General features: G+C 28.1%; 1 protein-coding gene across 1 annotated transcript; it reads left to right on the forward strand.

Moving 5' to 3' along the window:
* Positions 1–18,597: 18,597 nt before the first annotated feature.
* On the forward strand, positions 18,598–19,712 carry LOC114176536 (uncharacterized). The gene has a single exon (XM_028061606.2). It carries the CDS (start codon positions 18,714–18,716, stop codon positions 19,482–19,484), a length of 771 nt encoding a protein of 256 aa, XP_027917407.1. The 5' UTR covers positions 18,598–18,713; the 3' UTR covers positions 19,485–19,712.
* Positions 19,713–21,497: the final 1,785 nt, after the last annotated feature.

Raw genomic sequence — 21,497 nt, forward strand, 5'->3', positions numbered from 1 at the left:
AGTTAATGAAATAGATTTCATATCTCATATTTAAATATCAATTACTTCTTTTTAATGTTTTTATGTATTTTTTTTTCGCATGAGAATATTTAACTCTTAATTTAAAGTATTCAATGCATAAACCATTCCTTTGTTCATAAAATAAAAAAAATGTATATTTTGTACTTTCTTTGCTTAATTTTTGTTTCATTTGAAGAACTTTTGTTTTGATAAAATAATTTTCATTATATTTCAACGATTCAACTAGTTTGATATATGTTCTACTGCATATATATGAAATAACTATGCATATAAATTACGATTAATATAAGAAGATAGTATATGTTGAAGCGATGATATGTTTGAAATTACTAATAAAGAATATACTAAATTTAGTTAAAACTGTAGTTTAGTTCACTATATACCACGGTTTCATTTAAGGAACTGTAGTGATATAGACTACAATTTTATGCAAACTATATTACCCTTAATAGTTTAACCTACTTTATTTTAACTGTGCACGCGTTAATGCCACTATTGATTATCGTTACGTTGAATGCAAATTTTTCCTCCTTCACCATGAAATGTGAGCTATTTGTCTCTTCTTCTAACTTTGACTTAGTACCACCCCATTAATTGTCCTCCGTGTAGGTTCACGTCTCATTTCTTCTCATTTATTTCCTCCTCCATTTATTTTTTTTCCCTCTTGTATGATCCTAAATTGTAACATCTCGTCAGGATATTACTGATTTATAAATAAATAAATGAAATAAATAAAACTGTGCGTTTAATAATGCCTCATTTTCCCAAAACGCAGGAAAATTTAAAACTTTATTAAATGGGCGGATAAAGTGTACAACGTCCATTACAAAATCAAAATCCACAATATTATCAAGTCACCCATCAGGGTTTACAAATGTTTTCCAAAAACAAGTAAATACACGTAATAGTTTCCCCAAGTCAATCCCATCTTCGCGACTAGGCTGCACCAAAGCCACCTGCATCACCAACATATGCTCCCGTGTACCGCGTACACGATCATCGCCACACACACGCAGATAGGGTGAGCTTAACAATTAAATCACATATATAAAGTTACAAAAATATAAGCATATAAACACAAGAGATCGTACATAACATAAACATCTCACATTGCCCTATTCTTTAATTCCTACCATCTGACCCCCAATCGAATTATTCGTGTTCTACAACGTCTAAGGATTACTTTAAGGTGACTTGCTGCCATACCTATCAGACACAACCGATAGAGCACGTGCGGGAAAACATGCTACGGATCATACACCGCAACGCCAGGTAGAGTTCCCATATACGAACATAGTCTGTATCGTCCCAAGACTACCAAACTCGTCAGCCAACAACTGAGGAGGGCAATCCATCTGGACCCATCCGTACTGGCCACAACCAACACACTCACACCGGCAACACTCGCCAACCCGAGCCACAACTCAAGGGTTCCTCGTGTCCATCCGCCATCCCGAGCCACAACTCAAGAGATGCTATTTCAAGCCACAACTCAAGGAATACCACGTGCTTAACCCCTATCCCGAGCCACAACTCAAGAGATACGTTCCGAGCCACAACTCAAGGAACACCAGCAAACTCACCCTTAAAGCATCACTAGACGCACGATAGATCACAAATTCATAAATAAGACTCCAAGCTGCAGCAGTATAAATCGCCTGGCGGGGGACACGTGCCGCCAGGCGCTGCCAGCTCCCAGACCGCCTGGCGGGTGTCGCGTACCGCCAGGCGCACAGCGCCTCAAAATTCATCTCGCAGCAGGTACCGCGTGGCGATATTATGCTCATCGCCAGGCGCCGGCCACTCAGTTGTCCTTCGTTACCAAACTATCGCCTGGCGGACCCAATCACGCCGCCAGGCGCTGTATCAGTACAACAACACTCCAATTGAGTTCCCTGTCACGTGTTTTCATCGTTCACAGCTTCTAGCTCCCAATGCTCTTCTCCCTAACTGAATCATAACAAGTCTCTTAGGCTTGACTAGTCACAGTGCCCCTGCATCACTGGAGTACCTTACTTTAAACCATTTCCTAGTCTAGATTCACGTACTCTTGTTATAATTTAGTATAACTCACCCTTTTCTCTAGATAGTACCCATGCTCCTACAATACTTGTCCTCATTTCCTTCCTCTTTTATAGCCTATTTAATTATACAAGTTTATCTCACTATATTTTATACTTATTTCTACTATCCTCAGATTACAGTACCACCGTCCAACCAGACCTCTCAAGGTCCAATATTGCACTCACACAGTTCTATGACTCATACCAAACCTCAATTACAATTATCCCTCATGACTCATACCAAACTTCAAGGTCCACCATCTATGTAATTTCATTCCATCAACTCCCATCCCTATGACTTCGAACTCTAACCGAATGCACTCATTTTTTACACCAAGCTCCCATTGACCCTCAACACCCGCTCGATCACGAAAAACACTCTCTCTGCACTGTCACCAACGTCGCCTGGCGGCGCTGGCCGCCAGGCGGTGCATCAGTTCTGGAACTTCCTAGATTCCTCCTGCACCCAATGCCCATTCATTTAAGCCTTCGATTAGGTGGTTATACCTACTGTTGGTCAACATTACCCCTCTATAAGGATCACCACTGCCTTTTGCCCCGATCAGATTTCACCCAAAATTCCAGAAAACCCATAAACGAGTCAAAATACCTCGCACCGCCTGGCCGGGCATGTGCCGCCAGGCGGTTCCTCTTCCAGAAACGCATAATTATCTTCCCCTTCTTGATGTGGTCACTCAAACCTCACCAGTCAGATACCCAAGGCTGCCTCTCAACTATCTAGGGTTTTTCCCAACCTTTCATATTCAATTCAAAGCCAAAATGCCAAAAATAATGTTTTTAGTTTGGTTCTCCAAGGTTTGAACCCATAACAATTCAATCACAAAATAATTACACCACCAATTCAACCAAGTCATGTTTCGTGCTTAACAAATCCAATTCAGATATCATAACATACCAGAACATGATTACATAGATTTAAATAATAAAACAATAACACAAAAGTTAGCATACATAAGACTCGAACCCAAGTCCTCTCACACAATTTAAGTACTCTCAACCACTTGAGCTAATACTTTCCCACGTCATACCAACCATAATTTAATGTCATAATTATTTCTCCTCCCGTATTTATTAATTAAATTCTACGGGTCTTACATAAATCATGTTCCTTTTCATTTATTTCCTCCTCCATTTATTTTTTTTCTCCTCTTGCATGATCCTAAATCATAAACCATTGTTTGTGTGTTAAGTCTTTGCACTATGGATGATAACGTGTCGGATCGGGCACGGATAGTGTCTACTCGTAACCTGATCTGCAAAAAAAAAAAAATCATTCTCTATCCGCTCGTTTACCCATCGAGTACCCATTTAAAAAAGACTCGTAGATTTTTTTTTTAAATCGCGGATACTCATGGATATCTGCATACCCGCAAATGTTTATATATATATATATATAATAAATTTATTTTAAAAAAATTATAATAAAAAATAAAATAAATTTTAATTAAATTTAACCTAATAAAATATAATTTTAATTTTAATTAAATTCAACTTAATAAAATATATATTAAATTTTAATTTTAATATTTTGCAGGTAATGGTTAACCGCGGTCTACACCCAACCCATTTATAAGTGGGTATTAAAATACTCACTACTCGCAGATGATAAATATCCACAGATATTGTTTATCTGTCACGGATTTTATTCGCGGATACCCGCGAGTGCGAGTATTTTTGTCATCCCCACTTTTGCACCATATTGACATCACACATTTGTTGCTACCCTTTTTCGTGGTTGTGTTGCTACCCACATTCTCTTTCAAGCATGTTCCTATGTTTGCATCCCCTCTTCACCTGTTTTTGGAGATGTTAACGGGGTGGTTAAGGTAAGGGTAGTAGCTTCCCTGTATCTTACCCGTTGGAAATATCAGTTTCGTACTCGTATCTATATCCGAAAATCTGATACGCAGGAACCCGCATATTTTTTTAATATCCACGGGTAACTGCAGGTATTTACATAAAGAAAAAAAATTAATATTTATCAACAAATTTTACTCACAAATTCAAAACAAAAATATAATGTATAACATTTATAAATTTCAAACAAAGTACAAATAACATATTTAAATAGTGTTGAATGACAGTTTACAAATAAATGAAGATTTTTTAAAATCAATTGATAAAGAATAACCCATTTAAAACTAATGTGTTAATGTTTTAATCATTTTTTTTTTAATTTAGATGAGAGTATAGCGGGTACGGGTATCCACGGGTACAAATACTATGATATTCGTACCCGCCCCGTTAACATGCGGAATACCCGTATTCATTACTCGCGGATATGAATTTTTTTGACATCCCTATCTGTTTTGGTGTGTTTAAAAAATTATTAAATATATTTTTTGTCCCTTAATTGCGACACAAAATTGAAATTGGTCACTGCTCGAAAGTTATGGACCAAACAGAATTAAATTTTCGAACATGAACCAATTTTAATTTTACAGAATAAAAATATATTTAACCCATAGTTTAATAATTCTTTTATTTTAATATGATATTATAATTTATTATATCATATAAAAAGTATATATTATGCCATAATAAAAATATCTTTTACTCTGGACAGTTCTACAAAATAAAAGATAGTTATTTATTTATGTTTTTAATAAAATAAATTATTGGATAGTTTTTTTTTTATTTCAAAATAATTATACAATTCTTCATTTTAAAACAATGATTACGTGATATTTTTAATATTATTTTTATTAATGTATATATATATATATATATATATATATTAAATTGTATTTGTTTCTATTTTTAATTAATTAATCATAAAAATTATAAAATTATATACTTTTAATGGAATAAAAATATAAATATACTTACCGTGAAACATATTTATTTTCAGAAGTGATAAGGAGATTCCTCTTTTAATTATTTTTCCTATACATAATTTTTTCGATTTTATATTTTAGGTAATGTTTTTTAACTATTCAAAATAGAACAAAATCATAAACATAATAAAATTATTTATAAAATTATTTATTTTTAATATTTTTAATAAACATTATTTAATGATTTAATAATTTTTTTATTTTAATAATTAATATAATAATACTTTGTTTATGTTTTAAAGAAAGAGTGGATAGCATGTAAGGCGGTTTTACAAGTTTTATATAAAGACCTCCACTAAGTTTTACATAGAAATGTCAATAAAATTCGTATTTGTAAGTATATTTAACAGGTAAAAAATGGATATTTGCGGATAACAGGAATAGATATATTTTATATTCTACATGTTAACGAGACAAATACAGATATTATATTATTTGTACTCATGAATACCCGTACCCGCTATAATATAATTTAAATTAAAAAAAATTATTAAAATGTTAATACATTAATTTTGAAGAGTTATTTTTTATCAATTGATTTTAAAAAATTTCTATTTATTTTTAAAAACTATCATCCAACACTATTTAAATGAATTATTTTTATCATGTTTAAAATTTATAAAAATTATGCATTATATTTTTATTTAAATTTATTATTAATATTTTTTATTAAATATTAAATATTTATAAATATTAAAAATATATACAGATATTCGAATAACAAATACCTATATATATATATATATATATATATATATAGATGAAATAAATATTTAGCCAACAACTGAATAACGGACAACAATTATCCATACTCTACCCGCGCTTCTATTGTACCCACTAGGGGTGGCAATGCGGGTCGCCCCGCCCCTTTTAGGCCCGTCCCGCATAAGGCTCGCACACCGCGGGCCGGCCCACCCCGCTTTGCACATTTTATGCGGGCCGCATACTCTGGCTCGCCCCGCATATACGTTGGCCCGTGGGCCCGCGGGCCGGCCCTTTTTTTTAAAATTTTTTTTAATTTTTTTATGATAAAACTTTCAATGTTTAAAAATTGGGAAACTTTAAGAAGTTCACAAAATTAAGTAAAGACTTTGGGGAATTAGATGATAAATTGATAATTCAACATTTTCATCATTTTCATACTATGACATACATAATGTATTCTTTAAATTTTAGCACATTAAAAATTATATAATACTTGTCTTTTCCAGTTATACAAAAATTTGAAATATTAATGTAAGAGTCCATAAAAGAAGTAATTAATATACACAAGTGCAAGTTTATTTTGTTATTTTTTAATTTTATGCGGCCTTGCGGACCGGCCCGCACGGGCTCGCGGGCTCACTATCCTAACCCGCCCCGCGTTTTTTCTGCGAACCTGCGGGCCAAACCTGCGGGCCAGGCCCTAATTGCCATCCCTAGTACCCACGGTCTGTCCCGGCCACACAACCAATTTTTCTCTTTCTCTAGTCTTATAGAATACTATTGGTGAGACCTACAACTTTTCTGATTTTTCTGTAGCTTTATCTTAAATATGATTTGCTTTGTAAAAAGGAATAAGTAACTATACACAAAAAAAAAAGTTAAATAAAAATTAGTTAGTTAAAATAAAAATAATGAAAATAAATAAATATTTTCATTAATTAAACAAATTATACTTGATTTAGACTTTAGTTAATATGAAGCTATTAACATATTTAAGATTAATTAGTATATTGGATGTCTTTTTAGCGTTGAAATTCAATATTACAAATTATATTTAAAATAAGTATTACAAAATTAAGAAAAAAATAGTTTTTAATTTTTTTTATTATTTCGACAAATAGATGTGGATCTCTATACCATAAATCTATTACTAAATTTAAGTATTGAATATATTTTTTTCTTGAAATACCTTGATTTCCTTCAACTCCAAAAGTATGACATTCTTGCATTTTTAAGTAAAGTTAAATCTGTACCAACCACGTATCTTTTTGAGTTCAACCTTTTAAGTCTACGTCATAATCATAATTATATACATTTTAGTATTGTGAATGAAACTACGACAACACACATTCATTCATCAGTAAAGTTTTCTTTCTTTTTTGTGATAGTGGGTTGAAGAAGAAAGTAAATCACTGATTGGTCTTGGTCTTCATTTCTGATGCCAATCCTTAAAGTTGATTAAATAATTTACTTCAACGTCCACACATTTTCAATACGATAATTTCAAGAAAATTTTAATGGATGAAATTAACCGTATATGTTTTTATATGTATTATTTAATGGCGATATTACTTTTGTAGTTGATCAAATACAATTTTCATATTACCTAATGGAGTGTTAGAAGTTAATAATCAGTAATATAGAATATCACATTTTAGTAAGTTATGTGTTTTGATCTTTACTTAATCCGGAATCTTTCACGAATATTTTGCATGGAATTATATTAATCGATGGTTAGTTATATTTTTTCAACGTATACGTATTCCTTTTTATTTTGTTTTACTACTATATTACTTTAAAGTTTGAGTTAACATTAGAAATGTTAAATCTTTTTAATTTACTTAATTTAATGATATACGGTATGGATTTTATCGTCCTCGTTAGTAACTAGTTAGAGTGGTGTCATTTACAAAGCTTTTATTTTTAATATTATTTTTTAGAATACAAAATAAGTGTGGGTAACACTAAATTATAGTTAAAGCAAAATGTTTGAAATCTTATATATTCTTTAGGAAAAGTCGAATCTTTCAAACTTTTTTGGGTCAGGTGAGTCATTCATGTATCATTGGATCTGAACATTATGAAGAATTATTAGCACTTTACAAAAATAAAGTAGTTGTATAATAAAAAAATGTAAAGTAATATGTATTACTTTTCAAACTGATAAATGGAGAAATGGACGTGCGATTCCAATATAAACTTTGAACTGCGTAATTTTTCTAAGGATTGATCACGTACATTTGTATACAACTTAGTGTAAATATTTTTAATACCTCTATGATATTGATTAAAAAATAAATTATAGTATTTAATATCGCCATTACACTGATGGTGCAACATATAATAAACCTTTTTCTATTCATTGAACAATACCCGTTAATATACCTTCTCACCCCCTTAATTTCAAATGCTAATATACTCATATTCTCCCATATCCACGAAGTCATCTATCTAAACTTTTAAATATCAGTTTAGGATAACATTGAAGTAAGACTATAATTATTATATTTTAAAAAATATATAATAATCAATTTAAATTTTTATAAAAAGAACAAAGCATATTTAGAAATGGAATAGTTACGAGAGAATACTTGTGTCTTTTATAGTAGTAGTGGGTGTGGAATAATGAGAAAACTAAAAACTATGTGGTGGGTTAGTGGTGTTAGAAGTGAAGTTTAAGCCTAATACTCCGATAAAATCGATTTCTAAGGTGAGGTTTACACTTCATTTATTTATAACAATATATAAGGGGGATTCCTCTTTTTGTGTCCACTTTTCATTTTTCAATTTTACCCTTAACTATTATTTAAAAATTAATTATTTTATAATTATTTTTTCTTTAACCGTTTTTCTTTAATTTCTTTTTATTTTGACTGTTATTCTAAAAACTTATTTTAAACAGTTATTTTATTTAACAACTATTTTAACATTTATTATACATGTTTTAAAAATAAATATTATTAATATTATAAAAATTAAAAAATGCGAATACATATGCGCGACAACGTCTCTATGTTCACTAGTATATTATGAAATTGTTTTAATACATAGATTATAGATCTCGTGCGTGAGACTAGAAATGGGTAATCTGATAACGGTCCAATAGGAGTGGAATAATATGTCCAAAAAAACCTCACTATGATAGGCTCTAACCAATTTTGCTAGGATAGACTCTAACCAATCTCGCTAGGATAAACTCTAATATGGCTCTGATACCATATTAGAGATAGAGTTTAAGCCAAATTCAATCTCACAAAATATAAGGTGAGGTTTGCACCTCACATACATATTATAAAATATTTTATCTCTAATCGATGTGAGACTTCTAATAAAAACACATTGTCATGCATAAGGTAGAATCTGATGTTAAACAAACTCAAACGCAAATTGTTTACCTCTCTAATCATCATCGCAAAATTCATTTACAAAACAAATTGAAAACATAAAGTTATCTAAAACAGAATGTCACAATTTGGTTCCATGCACGACAAAATGGATTACAAAGTGGAAATAATGTCTCTTAAGCCTTTATTTTTCTTTTTCTTTTTGGTCAATTTTATGAGTTCATATTGTTTAATAAGTGATTACAATATTTTGTAAAAAATATTAATTACACAAACTAATAAAAAATTCCATAAAAGTGTATTTATAAAATACACACACAAAATTAAAAAAATGCTTCATTAGCAATCAATTTTAGTGACCAAAAATTATTCGTCACTATAGTGACCAATTTATATATCAATTTACAAAATAAAAAATTATTGGTTATTAAAATATTCACTATTATGAATAAAGAATTATAATTAGTCACTAGTTAATTAGAAATTAATTTAGAAACCAATTTTTTGATAGCAAAAATCAAGGTAGTTAATGTGTTTGTGACCAATTTTCTTTTGTAACTAAATTTTAAAGACCAATTATAATTTTTCATTTATAATTGTGACTATTTTAATAATTAAATATTTTTTATTGTATAGATCGATAATTAAATTAGTCACTATAATGATTAATAATTTTTTATCACTTCAAATTTATTATTAATGAAACATTTTCTTGTAGTAATATATATTTATTTATGAACTTATGTGAGAATTTATGAGATATCAATAAATAAAGATAAGGTTGAAAATATTTAATACTTTTTTTAAAATAAGGAATACTTTGATGCAAAGATGTTTTAAGGAGCTCATGACATAAATTCCTTTTCTCCTTTTAAATGTCTCTCTTTCTATATGTATAATGTCATTAATTTCACAAGGCACGCGTTAAGGTTAACTATTATATTAAAAATTAATGAATATTTTAGTCAATTAATTGAAAATAATTTTATATTTGATGTGTGACCAATTAATCCCTAACTTGTGGTTTGTGGGCATTTGTGGGTTTAAGTTCAAAATTTGAAAAATTGAACCTTAAAACTCAATCTAAAACCTGGGAGAGTTTACGATTCTTATAGTTGAAATAATATATAGTAATATTCATTTTGTTGAGCTATGAGTTAACTATTGGAGGGATTGTTTAATTGTCCTTTAATTGAGTATAATACACTTATTATTGAGTTATTTAGGAAGATTCACAACCTTCATAACTCAACTAAAGTTAAATGTATTAGTAAGTTATATGTTACAAACTCAACTTAAAGCAACCAATCACTGTGGTTATATTTTTAAATTTTTGATGAAAAATAAAGAAAGAAAAAACATTTTAATCTCTTTGGATGATGTATTACAACAAAGAAAAATAAGTTTTTGTGCGATCTAACAGGAAAGTACATTTTACAACCAATGCATAAGATCCACCAATCCCTTATACTATTTCATTATGTTCTACCTTTTTGGCCAAATAAGTGAAACAATTAAAAAAGTACACTCAAATAATTGAAATAATTTAAAATGTACATTGGATTCTTTCATTTGTATTGTTTTATTCTCCAATAATTTTATACCCTAATTAATCATTGTAATACGAAAATATTTCCCAATTTGTCACTTCTATTCCGACCGATTTAATCTTATGACAACATTCATTTTCAAATAATTCATCAACTTTAATAATTATTATTGTGCAAAGTTCACTGTTGACGAACTTTTTTATTCAAATTGTCGTTGCTAAAATTCAAATTAAACCTAATTTGAGCATATAATAAAGATATTGAATATTTGAGTAGTTATTTAACATCTTTGAAAACTGGTCTAACTTTTTATTTAACTGTATGTCTTTTGGTACTTTTACGAATTTCATTTTAGTTAAAGTCGTGGTAAAAAATAATTAAAATATATATGTTTTCCTTAGTATTACTTCAAGTGTTGATATTCTTTTTAAAATAAAATTGTGATGAAATTATAATTTTAGGGTTCACAATATTTTAAATACAGTAATACCTTAAAATGTAATAGCTGACTCTAACAATATTATATCATAATAAACTTAATTAACATATTAGAATAATTTGAGTCATAGTTAACTTAATATTATTAACAATTAACTTTTAATCGAAAAGTTGACAACGATTACAAAACATTCATTACCCATAACCATAATATTGAGAATCATGAAGAAAAAAAAAAGAGTCATTGACCATACTTTTGTTTTAAGTTTAAATACTCATTTAGTCCTATTTTCCTATTTTTATGGTTTTTGTTTAGTTTGATTCTCATTTTAGTTAAATATATAATTAGGTCCTAATTTTTTGTTAAATTTATTTTTTTGCTAACGATATTTAAATAGTCTGTGATATTAAATGTCTTCATGTTATTTTATTTTTTATTTCGACGTGTCAGTTCATGATTATGTCGTTATTATTTGTTGTTCAATTTTGTTTCTATATTTCTTATTTTTATTCAATTCCATCTTTATTCTTGTTAAAATAAAATAATTTTGTCCCTTTCAAATTAAAATCAAATTTAACTTTTATATAAATGTTATCCTAGTATTTTTATTAAAATTGACCTTTTTATTAATTATTTTTAAAATTCAATTATAAATCATTATATTTAATTATAAATTAAACGTAATTCTTAGATTCAATTATTAAATAATAGTTATAATATTATTAGAATATAATTATTAAAAAATTTCTTCTAATAATTATTTTTAAATATACTGATACCAGTAAAATTGAAATTTAAAAAAACTATAAATATTATAAATATTTTAAAAATATTATATTTATGTTTTACTTAAAATTTAAAAATATTAGAAATTAGAAATATTAAATTTATGTTTTACTAATAATTATATTTTATTTTTAATGTCTTCTGTGTCTTGTTTTCTCATAATCTTATATTTATATTAATTTATGTCCTTTGCCTATAAATGGGTAAATTTGAAAAATACTTAATTTTTTTTTTCAGCTTGCTAGGTATATATATTCTTTTAGGTAAGTACCATGGTGTTCTGTACGAAAAAAGACAAGAATAGTTCAAGAAAAATAGTTTGGGGAGGTACTAAACCAATAAAAGAAAGTTATGGGAGGTTTATACCGAAGTAGGGAGAACAAAAAAGGGGATATTTCTAGCATTAAAAGAGTTTTAAGGAAGATATGTTCTGTTTTTTCGAGAATGAGAATACAACTTTTATATCTATATGGAATAGACAACATAACAATACAACTGCTCCATCGCAGGAATATAATTGAGTGACAATAAACATATGCAGGAATATGGGACATGCCACAAGAGGTTTAACCAAGGATAGACAACCACCAAGAAAATGTCATTATGTCCATTTTGTTAGCACACCAACATATTAGGAGGATAATTCTATGAGTTTATGTAACCTTATGATTAGTTTCTAATGACAGGGTATGAGAAATGATTATGTTACTACATGTGCCTGTTATTCTATAATATCTTTGCAATTATTGATTGTTGTTATACTATAACGCATATAGACTAACCTTTCAGTTTCTTTTTCAACTTTTAAGGAAAAGGCGGGTGTCACGACCCCTCCAAACTTTTTCAATTTTTTAAATTATGTATATTTTTAAATTTTTTAAACTATATGTATCTTTTAAATTAGGTAGTAGTATATTGAAAATTGAAAATTAAATTATGTATTTTTTGTTTCTTTTATAAAGTACAAAATTTAATGTTAATAAATAGTAAAACATAAAATCAAATCTAATGAAGAAAAACAAATATTAAGATAATTTTCATTTTCCATTGTCTTTTGAGTTTTTTATATGTTGTACTCATCTGTCTCCCTTACCTAATTTCTTTTGTTACCGAAAAAAAAAACTTGAATAAAAACTCATTATTTTTACCCTCATTTTTTATATATTTTCTTCCATTTTTAAAGAAAAAAAATAACTTTCTCTTGTCTTGCTTGATAGTGAAATACTTGTTTAATATTTAACACTATTTTTTTATCTCATGACATTTTGTATATTATTTTTTACGAATATAGAAGAGTAGATACTGTATTATGTGATTTTTTATAGACAAGTTTTAAGTTAACTTGATTATCATAATTTGTTGTAGTTGTTATGTCTCTCAATTTTTTATTAGATTCCGATAAATTACTTTTAGTCTTAAACTTATTTTTTAAATAATTATATTGATAAAAAAACAAAAGAATAAATTATTTTTTAAAATTATTAAAAGAAAAGTAAAGATCAAACAAGACAATATCATTGATCATCGCTTAATCATGAAATGAAATGCTTGTGATGACTTTTTGACTTTTGAATCGATATGTGCACATTAGTAAAATGAAAAATAAATATTTTGCAAATAATATAATTATTTATATTAAAAATAAAATAACTGAAATTTATTTATGATTAAATTATTTAATAAGTTCAAGAATATGAAAAAAATGATGGACAATTATTTAGATATGTGTAATTTCTTTTATAATTATACCTATAATAAATTATATATTCATTCTTATTGAATAGTGAGAATCATGTTAAATATATAAATTTTAAGTTTATTATTTTGCCTCTTCCATAAATTTTGGTCAAAATTCACCGATGATTGTGATCATCTTCCATGCATCGCGGTCCTCAAAACTATCTGCAACACTTTTTCATTCTAAAAAAGAATTCATATTTACTTTTACTCTTTTTTTCTTTTCTAACTTTTTTTAGTGCTTTCAACTTGGTGTTGGTTGATTTTGAATGAAATTATAACAGTTTCGTCTTATACTTGCCATATATTTAAATTATGCAAATGCAATCAATAACTTATTTGACCACATATGTGATGTTCGAACATCTATCACATGTTATAGTTTAATCTATAACATGTTATTGTTTCAAAAGTAATTGTCATTTTTATAGGATATACAAATACAAATGTCGTGGTTGGAGGTGATTATTACGTGCTTTAAATGTGCTATCATTTATTGTTGGAAACTATCTCTTCATGATGCTAAGATTTTCATCAATACACTTTGGAAGCCAATTTTGAAACTTCCTTATCATTCAAGATAATTTTATGCGTTGAATTATTTTAATTTACATGAGAATATTTTTACAATTATTTATTCATTTTATTATTGGTAAATGTTATCTTGTTGACTCAAGATATTCGTCATTCAATTATTTTTTAGAAACTTATAAAAAGACAAAATACTATCTTTAACACTTTGGATATTGACTCCAAATTTAATATCCAATGAAATATTCAGTTTTCATCATTCTAGTTCCGGAAGTGTAACGGAAAGAACTATGGCAAAGCAAGATGAAGAATATTTGTAATAAATGATTTTTTTTTAAAAGTGCTTATTTTAATTCTTTTAATTTTATCTCAATTGGCAGAAGTAATAAATGAGAAAAGAACATGTGTGGTAAAAGACAAACTAAAAACTTATAGTCAGTCAACTCTTAATTATAGAGAAGTGAAGTGAGTTCAGTTGTTCACACCCAACGCTGCATATTTTACACATGAAGTGTTATATTTATTGTTGTGGACCTTTCTCTCCTTGTTTTTTTCCTTACCACCCAACCAACTTCATTCATACTTTACTTTGGTGTTAATTTTCTTAGTGTTTTCTAACAACATGTACTTTTCACACTTTTTTTACCCACATCAATTGGTACATAATTTTTTCACTTTTGTTAGAGATTTCTATTAAAGAATTTTTTAACAACTAAATTTTAATGATTTTTTTCTTACCATATGAAGTTTTATCTTTTAAAATGATTTTTCATTTTTTTTTAATTTTTCATTTTTTATATTCTAAAATTGCTTATAAAAAATCATATAAAATTATAAAGGAAAATTATCAAAATATCATTGTCATTCTATTATTCTATTATTGTCCTTCTATTGTTAATATGAGACAAGTATTTATTTTATTAACTCATCCTGTTTTGAAAGTCCATTTAAAAACTTGTACTTCATAAACACACATTTATTAACTTTCGGAGTTTTGAAAGTCCATTTTAAAACGTGTATTTTATAAACGCACATGCTGTGATCTAACATTTACAATTTCTAGTACGTTGTGACATTGCACGAGATAGCCAAACCGAATAATGTTGCACTTTTAAGAGGTTTCATAAAAGGTAAAATGTGAAAAGAAGAAAAGTGGTATCTTATGGGCAATTATTGTTTATTTAACACGCAACAATAATGCGAAATAAGACTTTCATTTCAATTTGAATCTCATTGTTTTAAATCCATAAATATTAAAAAAAACTAGAATCGAAATAGTTTATTACAATTTCCTTTTATTATATATATATATATATATTACTATAATTTATAGTGTTCAGCTATATATAATAATGCCACATTATTTAGAGATGGTGATCAAGAACACTTTAAATATTATTTTTCTTTCAATCCTTCAATGTGTCTTTCAATAATAAAATTATGACAAAAGAGACTCCAACATAGACAATACCTTGAATGTGACAATTAATCTAATCAAATTTTTGTTCGGAACATATAATCTATATTTTTCTTAAATTAAATATTTTTGTAGTTAACATTTTGTAAAAGATGTTTCTAAATCTTTTTAAAATTAATTTCAAGTGTTGATTATAATAAGATTAAATATATAAATGAAGATTTACTTATTTATAATGAGGACAAATAAACTTGTTTTTGTGGGTATTGTCCAAATTCATCACCGATTTGATGAAGAATTTTCGTATTGATTGAGTATGAGTATGTGAAGTACCTGACTTTTTCAATTAGGTGTGAGGATGAGGATGTGTATGTACATATTCACCCCGTCTCCATCTCCACAACTGTCATAATACCCGTCCCCATCATATATTCGTTTCCGTTTAAATTATTAAAATATTCGTTGTCTATTAAATAACTTTATATCCATACGTGTGTGTGTGTGCGTGTGTGTATATATATATATATATATATATATATATATATATATATATTATACGCTTTCTATTTTTTATTCTTTTTATTATTTGGTTTGTCTTGTAATTCATTCTTATCTCCAATATATTTTTTGTCTTATTACAACTTTTATGCAATTATGTTCAAATGATGTATGTCAATTAAATATTTTTTATGTTTTACATTTGAATATTTTTACTCTTTTTTAATATTTTTATTAATTGTATATTTTCTTCCACATGATAATGTTGAACACTGTCAATTTAAGTTTTCATAGTATAAACCTTTCATTTATTAGGTAATATAAAAAAAATTATCTTGTTTATTATGTTATTATTTATTTTTGTTTTATTTGAAGAACTCATTTATTTCATTAAAACTATTTTCGTTATATATCAATCATCGACTGAGTTGATATTTAAAAAAATTTCTTAGATTTGTAAGTTATTTTTTATCTTATCATACCCTTTAATTATAAATTTGTTCTCTGTTGTGAAATTTTATTCAATGGTCTCTCAAATTGTTTCTAACACACACATTTGTTAATTTTTTAAATATTTTTATTTATTATTTATTTTTATAATGTAAAATACTATTTTGATATTATTTATATAATTATTTTTATTTTATAACTCATCATCATATATATATATATATATATATGTATAATTTTATAACTATTTTATAAATAAATTTTATTTACTACAATATAATAATTGAATGTAATCGTCATTAATCTTTTTTATCACCATCCAACATATATTGAAGTTCAAAAGGTGAAAGATGTATGTTAAAATTTTATTATTATTAGTTTAATCTTTATTCTTTGTATGATTTTGATCAATTAATCTAATATAACTTTTTTACTATATAAAAAAGAGATTTAATTAGAATTTTAAAAATTGAAATAAATAAACATTTAAAATAATGTTTAATTTGAATATTTATTTTTCTTTTATATATTTTTAAAATTTTTCAACTAGATTTTTGTAAATTTAATAAATGTTTTGGTTCATTGAACTTTATTTGGTATTCTAATTTAAAATGTATATAATTATAATATAATTTATTTCTAAATATTTCATATTGAAGAAACAATACTCTTTTTAATGTTGAATATTTAATAATATTATGTTTCATTTACCACTATCATTTTTTATTATTTTATATAAATTAATTAATTGATATTGAAACACTGTTGAAAGATAGGTATGAGATAGCGAAACTCATTTGTGTCTCGTCCTATTAACATTCGTACTTACCAATTAATGGTATTGTTAAACAAGTAAAATAATAAAATATAAGTATGAAACTGAAATTAAATTTAATTTAGTCTCCTTGTGATTACATTTTTAATATAATATATTGAATAATAAACAATAATAAATATAAGGAAAATTATTTTGTTGACTCCTCTTTTTTATTACTCATATCCTTTACTCATTGACGTGACTTAGTGTGGATCATTAATTCTTTCAAAGAAAATTAGTAGTATATCAATTAATGACCCACACTAAATCACGTGAAGAGTGAAAGATGAGAGTCAAAATGGGTCATAGTATCATGGTCCTAAATATAATACATTGAATTTACAACTTTAAAAACAAAATTTAGACTTTGAAACGAATAATACAAATACAATAATTGACTTCATCGATCTTTTATATTGTTCTCACTTTCATGTGTTAAACTAAGGAGCCGTGTGAGATCCATCATTACACCATGTTCAAACTTGCATCAAGAATGCATTCTTACTCTTAAAACGAAGTATCCTTACCGCTTAGTAACACCTATGAAGCTTCAAAATCTATAATGTTTAGTAGTTCAAAGTTCTCAGTTTTCCTTATCATTATATTATATTATAGATGGTATGCTCAGATATCATAGTTGTGACTCATACGCATAGAAACACAATAAACAAAGCTCTTGCAATATTATTATATATACACATGCTCTTCTCGATCACATACTAACTCATATACCATCGGAAAGTCCTTGTGAGATATATTTATACCCTTACACCAACCTATATATATATGAGAAGAATGTTTTCTAGTCTTCTATAAAAATTAGGTTGCACTCCAACTACTCTTATATTTTATCTATTTTTTATTATTAATAAAAAAAAATATTATTCTTTTTTGATAAAGGATTTATTTAATATTTTTCTCTTCAAGCATTATCGTTCTAATCTCACAGCAATGGAAATACACAACGCTAATTTTAACAAATATTAATAGTTAAAAATTATTAAAAATTACAAAATTTTGTTTCTTTTCTTTTATTTAATAATTGATAGATGAAAGCACGATTTTCGTCAAGTTATATATACTAATTTTTATTTATTTTTGTAAGATGAATTAACTTGAGATAACTTATGCTTCCTCTATATAGCAATGAAATAAACATGAAAAGTTGGTGGTTTTCATTATATAATTTATTTTATGTGCAACCTTTTCTTTTTTACTCTTGACTTACGCTTCTGCATTTCTCTTTCTGGATACTGAAAGATAATAAAATAATGGGTGTATTATTGTGTAACATGGCCGTTTTCTGAATTGATTAAAAGTAAAGGTTAGAGGAATAGCGGTGGAACGTGGAGGGCTTTGGAGAAGAAACAAAAGGACAAAGTTAAAGAGAAGTAAACGTCAACCATAAAGCTGCTACAGTACTGATATCTCTGTATTTACACCGCACAATACATACCATATTTCACAAAGAGTTTTGGAGCTCAGTAAACTCCAGCAATGGCAGATCCAGCAGCTTTCATTGCCAGCTGGTTAACTCCCTCTTCTCTCTTCATCTTCGTCAACATCGTCATAGGAACAATAGCAATCACTTCTCGCTTCACTCCCAAAAACCACCACCACCCTCATCTTGCTCCTTCACCCTCCCTTCTACAACGACTCAGCTCCTTCAATCTCACTCACCACCCAGACCCAGACTTCACTCACCCTCAACTCGTTCCAACACCCTCATTATTGCAGCGAGTCAAGTCCTTCAATCTCTCCTTCCGGACACACGAACCCACACATGCGGAAACACAGCACCTCCAACCTACAAACCCGGAACTGGTTCGGACACCCTCGCTGTTGGAGCGCCTCGCGTCTTTCGATCTTTCTCTAAAGAATCAAGAACCCACACATGCACAAACACAACACGTGCAACCCGAACCCGAACCAGAGCCTGAACAGCCGGAACTGGTTCGGAGTCCCTCGCTCTTGCAGCGGCTACAGTCCATAAACTTGTCGCGTCTGTACAGATCGGAGGCCGTACACGGAGAGGATCCGGGTAAGGCGGAGATGCGGAAATCGGCGAGCGAGAGGAGGGGCCCGATAGAGCGCGAGGAGGAAGAGGAGGTGGAGAGACGGAGACCACAAACGGCGAGGGTTGAAGCGACGTCGTGTAGAGAAGACGAAGAGGTGGACGCGAAAGCTGATGATTTCATCAACAGGTTCAAGAAACAGTTGAGGTTGCAGAGGATTGACTCTCTTCTCCGTTACAGAGCAGGTAGCTGATAGATTATCCATGGATCTACGTCACTGAATCTACGTCGTCGTTTCGTCGTCACCTTTGTTGTTACTTTGTATTATATTATTAGTATAATACTAGTTTGTATTAAGAAACCATCACTTGGTGTTGGTCGGTATGGCAAAGTTCTTGTTATAGTCTAAAAAGGTCTTTTTATTATTCTATATATGCATGTGTCAATGAAAACTATGTGCAATAGTAATATTCATTCTAAAGTGCACCTTGTTAAAGAAAATTAAAAATAAGGAGATGTGGTGATAAAATATTTGTTAACACATTAGTGATACTTATAGAATTGTGAATGGGATTTGTTGTATAGTAATATTACAACATGAATACCAATTAAAAGGTTTGAGCATTAATCTGGGGAAAATGATACGAATTGGAAGCTGTTTCACAAGGTCTTATCCCGATTTCCCTTCAATTTGTTAATTCTTTAATTTGTTATCCATTCATCCACCCAAATATAATTACTTATATATGAAATGATTAAGTGTGAACACGATTCATATGTATATATTTTTATTTCGATGAGTTTTTCTTAACTGGTGTACTAGTATATATACTTTATTGAAAAATTCCATACTAATTAATAAATAAATTTTGATAACTACGACATTTATTGATTTTATCCACCCATGCAGAGGCCGATTCGGACTGTGATTAACTTTTGTTACAACGCTTCTTATCATTTAAAAGGATGATGACTTTTGGTTAATATTAAAGTAGGTTTTTCAAAACGCAATATATTGCTTATTGACTACAACCTAACTTTGCCCGGCCTTTCTCTATGCAGAGACATAATATCTGAGTAAATTCTGGTAAAGCCTGTAGGTATTTCAATGTAAAAGAAATAATCGGAGTAGGATAAAATTGTTATACATATGATGCATTGTTTGTTTCTACATTAATATTTATGTTCTAGGTGGTGATATCAATTGTTCTCTAGTACATGTCAAATAAATTGAATTACAAGACATTTAAACCGTTACATTCTTATTTAAATAGAATTATACTCTAACTATTATTTATAACTTTTGACTTAATGTTAAATGATAGGATTTGATCTTAATAATTTCAAAGTCAAATTATAAAAGTAGACAAAAGTTATAATTTATTAGTTGGATCTTAACACGAATCTTACGCACTAAACTAAATAAGTTAGTATTTTTCATTTTGTGTGATTGGACCAAACAAACTATTGATGAATCAATTCTGAGATTTTTTTTTAATTATCGTCAATTTACCTGAATTTTATTAGAAAGTATTATTATTAGTTTTATCCTTATTTCATGGATCCGCCATAATCCAGTAATTAGTCGTAAGAATCTTCATCTAATATAATATACAAGACTATAAGATAAAGTTGCGTTACATAGTTTTTTCTTCTTCCGAGTTTAAAAATGAAAAAAAAAAAAATGGTATATACAATGGATTTGAATCGAAGGCATGAAAAGTCCAAAAAGTTAGAAAATTGTGATTTGAACTATGATGATTATGGCATAGATATTGTTGAAACATTGGGTGGTAGGTTCACCTGCCACATGCTAAAAATACAGTTAAAATGGCTAATCTAAAAATGAGATCAAAATTCTATTTATGCCAAGGATCCAAAGTCAAGTCTCCGGAACCTTCCTCCTGTTTTTTATTTTCCTACTACTATTGGATGAGAGATAAAAAAAATTATATGTTTTGGTTAGTAAAAATTCTCTTCATTTATTTTGGAAAAAAAATTATATGATAAAAAGTATCATAACAAAGATTTTATTATTATTATTATTATTATTATTATTGAGTCTGTACTTTTTTTTTATATTTTTAGTAATACTAGTGTGATGGGAAGACATTTAAGTTATGTGAACATAAAAAATATTATTCTCCCTAAAAGTGAAATAAAATTATTTATTTTATACAAAAATGTTAAACATAGAAAAATAATTATATCCTTTCCCACTTTTTGGTTCTGACCGCTTCAATTTGATTCTATCAATTAGTTCTCT

This window comes from Vigna unguiculata, chromosome 3 (assembly GCF_037176805.1).
Source record: "Vigna unguiculata cultivar grain cowpea cultivar isolate G323 ecotype 2 chromosome 3, ASM3717680v1, whole genome shotgun sequence".
Lineage (NCBI taxonomy): Eukaryota > Viridiplantae > Streptophyta > Magnoliopsida > Fabales > Fabaceae > Vigna > Vigna unguiculata.

Coding starts and splice junctions, on each gene's coding strand:
- LOC114176536 (XM_028061606.2), top strand. CDS start 18,714: ATGGCAGATCCAGCAGCTTTCATTGCCAGCTGGTTAACTCCCTCTTCT.